Source organism: Hermetia illucens, chromosome 3, assembly GCF_905115235.1.
Source record: "Hermetia illucens chromosome 3, iHerIll2.2.curated.20191125, whole genome shotgun sequence".
Classification (NCBI taxonomy): Eukaryota; Metazoa; Arthropoda; class Insecta; order Diptera; family Stratiomyidae; genus Hermetia; species Hermetia illucens.
In genome coordinates, this window is record NC_051851.1 from 150050202 (window position 1) to 150059325 (window position 9124).

The 9124-nt window shown below is 43.1% G+C and overlaps 1 protein-coding gene across 1 annotated transcript; it reads left to right on the forward strand.

Moving 5' to 3' along the window:
* The first annotated feature begins 37 nt into the window (after window positions 1-37).
* On the forward strand, window positions 38-6455 carry LOC119652737 (DNA-binding protein RFXANK). The gene is made up of 2 exons (XM_038057035.1): window positions 38-195; window positions 5779-6455. The coding sequence occupies exons 1-2, from the start codon at window positions 152-154 to the stop codon at window positions 6392-6394; spliced, it is 660 nt and encodes a 219-aa protein (XP_037912963.1). The 5' UTR covers window positions 38-151; the 3' UTR covers window positions 6395-6455.
* Window positions 6456-9124: the final 2669 nt, after the last annotated feature.

Genomic DNA, 9124 nt, shown 5'->3' on the forward strand with positions numbered 1-9124 from the left:
GGATTGGTTGCGTGTAATATACACTAGAATACTACTCCAGACAGACACCTGGTTTTGTTATCATTGAAGAAGGGATGAAGTCACTGTCAATATTGCTGGCTATTTTGTTTACCAAGGTTTTTTGAGATGGTGAGACGATAATTTGCTGAAAATGTCATCGTATACACCTCCAAATTCAGATAATGAGGAAAGCAGGTAAATGATACAATATTTAAATATTTAGGCATTGTTCTTTATATTGATAGTAAAGTATGCGAAACGTACAAAATTTAGTGTTGTGCTCGGTGTGCTTGCATTGACTGGATTCATGACCGAAAAAACCAAACAAATTCCAATTTTCTTTTAAGTTAATGATGTTCCTTTAATTCCTCGTACACGTATTTCGACAGCCACTTGCACTTGCTTTTCTTTAGCGGAATAAGCCCAGGAATGTCCGTAATCTAAATATATGCTATTTCAATGTAATTTTCTTAATGAGAGGAAAAAACGGCATCTACAGGATGTGTCCTCTCTAAACTTTCATTACTCAACTTCCTTCCCTCAGTCATCTCCTGGCTTTCCTCCTATCTCTCATACCGTTCCCGCAAAGTTTCTTTTCATGGTTACTCATCTCGTTCCTTCTCTCCTTCCTCTGGTGTTCCCCAAGGCTCTATACTTGGCCCGCTACTTTTCCTGTTTTTTTGTCAATGACCTCGCCTTACGCTTTACGCAGATTACCTTAAATTGTTTGCCTCTGTTTCGTCTCCGTTGGACTGTGCTCTCTTACAGGCCAACCTTGAAAATTTAGTGCGTTGGTGTTCGGTCAACAAGCTAACACTGAATGTCAACAAATGCCACTGGATGCGCTATTCTCCAAGACCCTCGCCAACATCCTTTTCCTATTCTCTCAGTGGACAACCCCTTTCACTACTGACCTCCTTCAAAGAGCTGGGTATAATATGCGTCGGCAAACTTCGTTTCAAATCTCACTTCGTTAACATCATCAATAGAGCTTCCAAAATGTCTGGTTTTATCCTACGTTCCTCCTCCGACTTTACCTCAATTCAGCCATCCTTAACACTCTGCAACTCCCTTGTCAGAAACATCCTTGAATATTGCTGTGTAGTCTGGTCCCCCTTCCACATCCGTGACTGCCGCGCTTTTGAAATTGTACAACGCAAATTCACCCGGACCCTTTTTTACAAAAGGAACCTTTCACGGATAGATTATCCGTCACAACTCCGCACCCTCCCTGCAACAACGCCGTATCTTCCTTCATATGTGTACTCTTTCCAAACTCTGCAAGTGTCTGATGGACTGCTCCGCCAACTCGGATATTACTTTCCGTATCGCCTCGTCTCATAACACACGTAGTGCGGACATTTTTGATATACCCTTCGCGGAACTCGAGATTTACTTCCACTCACCGATCCCGAGGGGGTCTTGGGTCATTTGATTCTATTTCCCTCTCTAGCTTAAAGCATAAAATAAGCCATTCACTTGCTCCTCCCTCTGAGGACGCTATGTAATAAGCAATTTGTTTTCTGTGTATTGTCCTCATTAGATAAATAAATGTCTCGTGAAAATTGCCCATGTACCTACGTAGGGCAAACCAAACGACTAGTCAGCAGTCGGATCAATGAACATTTAAAAGAAGCTGAGCTAATAAAACGGGACAGAAAAAACACATATCAATTCTGCAGTCGCACGGCATATTATAGAACAAGACCACAAAATGGAGAGGGTAACGGTGCTCAAAGAGGACCAACACAACAAACACTCTGTATTCACGTATTCATGTATTCACGGATACCATAAAGGGAATATGTAAATTAAGAAACAATTAAGCTAATTATATTAAAAAAGCATATATTTCGATTAAGGACATTTCTGGGCTTACTCCCCTGAAGAAGGATTCAAGTGGCTGCTGAAATACACATACGAAGAATTAGAAAAACATCATTGACTTAAAAGGAAATTGGAATTTGTTTCTTTTTTCGGGACAATTATTTTCAACCTTTCAATGCTGTAAAATATATCTTGCGTTGTCCCTAACGAATAAATTATTTGAAATAATTAGACGGTTTTTGCTCTTTGACTAGTATTTTTCATTTTATTCGCATATACCTATATTTCGTTATCCACTTGTTTCCTTCACGACGTTTAGCACTACCGAATTATGAAAACAAAATTAGCAAAAAAGCAAAAACCGTCTAATTATTTCAAATATTATAAAATATGTGTTTATTTCGTCAAGGACACTAAAATTTCAATCGTATTGACTCCATCTAGGAAAACTAAAATCTTGCCATTTTGTCTCTATTGTGTCTGAGGTAGAAATTTACGGAAGACTAGCCCCAGAGTTCACGTGCCCTGAGAGAGTGGGATTTTTACTCTCTAAAACCACCTCTCGCTCAGCTACGTCTTGGATTTCCCCATCCAGCAGCTTCCTTTGCAAATTTGAGATTTGTATTTATAGGAAGAAGACCCTGTGGTCAACCCCAATACTTTGGTTGGTTCTGCTGAGGAATTCACTGTTCAATAGCTTGTATGCATCATCATCAACGGCGCAAAAACCGGTATCCTTAGTAAGGAACTCCAGACTCCCGCTTTGCGCCGAGGTCCACCACTTCGATATCCCTAAAAGCTGTCTGGCGTCCTGACCTACGCCATCGCTCCATCTCAGGCAATGTCTGCCTCCTCTTCTTTTTCTACCATAGATATTGCCCTTACAGACTTTACGGGCTGGATCCTCCTCTTCCATACGGCCAACCGCAACCTGTTGAGCCGGATTTTGTCCACAACAAGACGGCGGTCATGGTATCGCTCATAGATTTCGCCGTTATGTAGACTATAAAATCTTCTCTCGAACGCGGCCAAGAGTCCGCGTTTTTTTTTTGCTGAGAACCCAGGTCTCCGAGGAATAAATAAGGACTAGCAAAATTATAGTCTTCTAGAGGATGGTGCCTCTCGCATTTACTTCAGAATCACGGATCACTTTCTCTAGGGCCAGGTTAAGGAGGACGCATGATAGGGCATCCCCTTGCCGTATACCGTTGTTGATGTTGAATGGTCTTGAGAGTGATCCTGCTGCTTTTATCTGAATTCGGACATTTGTCAGGGACAGCCTAGTCAGTCTTATCAATTTCGTCGTTCGAATTCTCTCATGGCCGTGTTCAGTTTTACACTGACTGTGCTGTCACAGGCGGCTTTAATGTCGATGAAAAGATGGTGCAACTGATGGCCATATTCCAGCAGTTTTTCCACCGCTTGCCACAGAGAGAAAATCTCATCTGTAGTTGATTTACCTGGAGTGAAGCATTTTTGGTATGGGCCAATGATGTTCTGGGCGTATGGGGCTATCCGGTCTAGGAAGATAGTGGAGATCTTATAGATGGTACTCAGCAACATGATACCTTCATAATTGCTGCACTGCGTGATATCCCCCCTTTATGTATGGGAGAAATAATGCCTCGTTGCCAATCGTCAGGCATTCATTCGTTGTCCCACACCTTAAGAATCAGTTGATGAACTGCTTGGTGGAGTTGGTCGCCTCCACATTTAACCAATTCGGCTGTAATTCCATCGGCCCTTGGCGATTTATGTTTTTAAGCTGATGGATTGCATTGGCCTTTTTCTCTATACTTGGTGGTGGCAACAATTGGCCGTCATCTTCAGTTGGCGGGACCTCCAACTCGCCGATATTTTAGTTGTTGAGCAGTTAATCAAAATACTCAACCCATCGCTCCAATATAGTCACTCTGTCGGAAATCAGATTTTCCTCTTTGTCTCGGCATGATCGAGGTGTATAAGGCTTCATCTTGCTGACTTATTGGGAAAACTTCCACGCCTGGTGCAAGCTTCCTTTTTCCGTCTTTGAAGTCGCTTCTCCGATTGGTGGACTTCTGTAAAGTCTCTGCGCGTGTTGGCGTTCTTTGAGAATGCAACATTACTCGCTATGCAGCATTCTTCCTTTCCGTTGCTACGTTACACTGATCGTCGAACCAGCCCTTCCGACTTTTCTTGCGGCTGCGGCCAAGTATCTTTGTGGCAATATCAATGATAACGCCCTTCAGGTGATTGTGAAGATCATTTGTTGATGCTTCATCTCCAAGACATCTTTTAGCTGCGGTTATTGCGGCATCCATTTCCCCTTATAGTTGTTACAGAGAATGGGTTGTCAGAGGGGTTTGTAGGTGGTGTTGTAATTCACACACGGAGCACTATGCCAACAAGATAGTGATTTGGGTCTATATTGCCCCCCCCCCCCCCCCCGCTTCGTAACTCCAGTTTTCCGTGTAGGGTTGTCAGCCCTACCCAACCCCCAACCTGGAGGACCAATTGGTACAGTTTGCCCCTTTTTTAGGCACGGGAGACTCGCGTTCATCGTTCTCTGTCTGCAGTTTTTCATTAAGAAAGAACTCGCAGCGATCACCACGTGGAGGTGAAGATAGGGTTTGCTAGTAGAGCTGTTGGTGTTGGTTTAACAGGCGTTTCCCAGGTTGTATGCTCCATCGTGGGTACCAGTCTACGTTTCGCCCTGGGACCTATACTACCCTTTGGCCGCCATCATTATGCATCCTTATCCTTTATGTTAATAAGTTATTTAGCAATAAACTTTTCAATCGTCTTGTCATATTTGCGATATCTGTCAATTTTTGGACTTGGTTATTTTCGTGTGAACGTAATCGTTGGCTATGCTTGATCCCATGCTCTTCGTTAGCACGAACTACGTAAAGATACCATCAAATACGCCTTTATCGCAATTTTTTTACGGTCCGTGCAACCTCATATCTATCGTGCATATCCTTATTTCGGTTCAAGGCGTGTCACGACACTAGTTCAACATAACATCTTCGTCGCCATTATTGCAAGACGCCGTCTATTGTCGGCCCACACTAAGAACACCAGTTGTTGAAAGCCACTTCATCCAGGTTGCGCTAATACACGAAGCAACAGGCAGTTCCTCATTGACTGAAAAATTCAGTTTTATTTACATTCAATCTGAGACTGTGTAGCATGAGGCCATCATTCCATTTTTAGACAAGTTGACAGTCTCCCTGCTGAGTTATTCATTTTTGCACTTACAGTTTCTGGAAATCTGCTATTTCCCTTCGTAGGGAAATGCTGAGAATCCGTGATCTTTCCCAAAGAGTGGAAGAAGGGGACGATCGTTAAGATTCCAAAGCAGGGCATCGTCTTGAGTGTAAAGAGAATAGCTAGAAAAATCCTGGCACACATCAACACCTGGAAGGCTTGATCGACAGAGAGTAAGCTGGTTTCCGCTCCGGATTCTCTTGCATTGATCACATCAACATCTTACGGATCATTTTAGAACAAGAAGCGTATTTGGTGTGCTCTATGCAGGAGGGGCATTCCGGAGAAACTATTAGCTATTATCAGAGCGACAGTCCTCTGTTTCCTCTATTTCTTAATAAGATCATCGAACTTAGGCTATCTTAAAAGAAATTAAATTAATAAAAAGGTAATAAAGGTTGTTGATTCGTACCGCTCAGTGTCGTTTAATATGCAAAGGGTGGCCAGGCATAGGCCATGGGCCTTGAACGCCAAAATACAATGTAAAATATCCCTCCCATTGAAAAGGCCGATGATAAAAATTATCTTGTGCCGTATAGATTCAAGATTGCTGTGTCGTATCAGCTCAGTTTAATATACTTAGAGCTTTGCAAGTTGAAATTAAAAGGATTTGTCTGGCATGTTAAATATTATGTCTTAAGGTTTCAATTTAAGATTTATCTAGTTATATGGATCCCTAATTTACAATTTCCTCTATAACAGATCAAACTGGGATCTTCATCCTCTTTCCCTGACAAGTGGCAAACGAAAAAGTGCTTTTCTGCCCTACAAACCACATACAACTGTTCTCACAAATCTCCAGCGTGGCAATACAGAAGCTAACTTTTGCACAGAGGTCAGTCTAAGCTTCCATGAACGAGCAGGTCAGGGTGAAATAACTGAGGAACAAGTAAAGGCTGAAAAAGATTTCGATACACCAGATAAGAATGGATACACCCCCTTACACTGGGCCTGCTACTATGGACAAATTTCATCAGCCATGTTGCTCGTATCGCATGGAGCCAAAGTGAACAGGCTCGCCCCAGATCTGGTTACTCCACTACTACTTGCCGCTGCAGGAGGACATCATGAAATCGTGCGTCTATTACTGCAAAAGGGAGCTTCTGTGAATCATATGGATATTGTTGGAAACACTGCTTTGATGTATGCTGCAGCTGGGAATCATCCCCATACTTGCAATGAGTTGCTTTCATATCATCCCGATTTGACGGTATCAAATGAAGATGGAGAGACCGCGTATAATTTAGCAGTAAGGAATAGATGTAATTTATCGCAAGCTGTGCTTGAACATTATATTGTGGCGTTGTTGTCGTTATGAATGTTAAAATTGAGAATATGTATGTGTTTAGGTGTAATAAAGTTTTTGAATTGCCACTGAATTGGAAAAAGAAAGAATGAAATTGTCGTAATATTCGTAATTTATTTGCCAGGATATTGAATTCTCGCTAGGATATGTACATAATGTATGTACATAGAAATTCTAGATGAAACTAAAATGTAATCTTAACCTAGAATCATCGAATCCTGCCGGTGCAGAATTCACGAGTAACGATCAATATTGGCTGAGGAGCAGATATAATTGGCAAATTTTTGGTCACTTTTCTTTCATTTCTTTTTGGTGAATGGAATTTTTGATTAAGCTCATTCACCTTCACTGCGGTGTGTTCAGCGCTTAAATCCCCTGTAGATATGCCTAAAAGCGACCCCTCCCCGGAAACAGTGTACTGCTATTTCCCTTCACTCTCACAATAATAAAGTGAATATCAGGCTTTGAAGTTATCAAAATGTTTTAAAATTTGTTCACGCTGCACTTTTTTGAACTCATTGCCCTCATTTGATTGCTAAAGCAGCCCTTCCGGGCCACTCGCTAAAGCAAACGACCACGAAACCCATGGCAATTTCCGCGATCACTCCTCCACTTGCTTCTCAATTTCCTTTTCTTCACTTTTTATTCTCTTCCATCGTCTGATCGCAGTTTCTAAGTCCCGAAAATTCTAGGAAAATGCCGCTAGCATTTTACGACTATCTCAACATCAATTGAAAGCAAATTTCAAGCCTACACTATTTTATCTAGTTTTGTTTCAGATTTTAAAAACCGCAACCGACCCGAAACAAACTCTCTCTGCTTTAGTTTCCGACTTTAAAAACTTCCAGCAACAGACCAAGCCCCCTAGTCAGCTGACTTGCCGGTATACTGTTGTTCAACGCTTCGACCCAGACAGTGAACCGAGAATCTATCACCAGCTGGAACAAAAATAAGGTTTTTTTCTTATATTTTGCATCGAGCCACCATTTATCGAACCCGGCTTTGTCTAATAAAGAAAATCCCGCAAAATTCCAACATCACAAGTATACTGCACTTGGTGCTTATAACTAAGCTTCACGTATATCATCACTTCCAAGTATTTGATGGTAGGCTTGGATAATGATGATATAATCCCCAATTTGAATATGGCCGTATTTTTTTTATGGTGTTTGGTGATGAGAACCGCTTCCGTTTTTCCTCCGCAAACGTCAAGTCTGAACTCTAGCCAACCCTTAACAGCACTGATTGCTACGCATGCATATAATTCAGCATCTTTAAAAAGCTTTGCAATTTCAACCACCGCTATGTTCTCTGGAACCGAAAGATTACTAACATCGTAGTACAGCTCTGTGGGACACTCGAGGGGACAACGTACTCCTGGGTTCTGTTAAAGGTGTCATATCAGAGCCTCCGTTCTTGTAAATAACTATCGACACTAACAGCGAAATAGGCGGGAAAACCATTTTTTGCTACCGATTTCCGTATTAGGTTCCAATTGGCCGAATTGAATGCATTTCTCACGTCCAGGGTCACCACCACACAATATTTTCTGTATCTTCGGTCAAATCAGTAACGAATTTGATGACGTCTATGGTTTATCTGTCTTTGGGGAACTCATACTGCCGATCTGAGAGGTCGTGTTCTAGGATTTTCTGTTCAGCATGCCATCCAGACCTGGAGCTTTGCTGTCTCCAATTCTACCGCAGATCTCCAGCACTTCGCCTACTCTGGCAGTATTGCCAAAGGCCGCTGAAAGCTTTCATTGTTCTCCTCTTGTTGCGGGAATAACTCCTGGATGATTTTTAACATGGGCACATGATCTGCAGAGATGAACTAACTTTGAATCGCCCCATCACGATAATATGATAGGTAGGTAGGTATCAATGGCCGCTTCGAGTTGTCCAATTAGCGCTGTAGTGCGCTGTTTTGATGCCACAAACTCTTAAGACCATAACTGCTGTAATGAGGGCAGAAAGGTAGAGTCTAGCTGGCACAGATCTTCAGAGCCACGACGAAAAGCAACTCTCCCACCTTGTGGCTAGAAATTTCTCTGAGGTCCCCAAAGAATGGTTTACCCAGTGTTCATAGCCGGGGTCTAGCTAGAGCTGAGTAATCGCAGAGGAAGTGCCTGAGCCCCCCCCCCCCCCCCCCCCCCTTCTCCGCAGCTTCGGCATTGCGAATCGTAGGGTATGCCGAACTTGGTGACATGGTTCCCTATGGGCCAGTGCTCCGTGCAGACCGCCGTAATCTTGTACACATTTGCACGCGTCTGGTACAGGAGCTCTCGTGGTCGGGTTATGTTATAAGCGAGTCAAATCTTTTATGACTGGGCACAGGTGGTAAGCTTTCGCCATCTAAGCCTCCCCGGCTGTTAAGTAGTGCGACTAGATTCCGCCCTTGACTGTCACCAGCGAGGCACCCACTGTACCCGCCCAAGGACTGTCAAGAGCCGAGTTCCGCCTGGCCAATCCGTCAGCCCGCTCATTCCCCTCTATGTTTCTGTGCCCAGGAACCCAGAGGAGGGTGACCTTGATCGTGCCGCCAAGACTGTTCAACGCGTTTCTGCATTACCCCACCAGCCTGGAGGATGTCGTTGCTGAATACAAGGCCTTAATAGCCGCTTGGCTGGCGGTCGGAATAGCTATGTTGTAGCTCGGATCATGCTCCAGCCATCGACAGACTTCCAGTATCACTAATACCTCTGCTTGGAATACATTCTCCAAATCTCCAGCTGCGGTAAAT

Coding starts and splice junctions, on each gene's coding strand:
- LOC119652737 (XM_038057035.1), top strand. CDS start 152: ATGTCATCGTATACACCTCCAAATTCAGATAATGAGGAAAGCAG. Junction 196..5,778: donor TCAGATAATGAGGAAAGCAG/GTAAATGATACA, acceptor CCTCTATAACAG/ATCAAACTGGGATCTTCATC.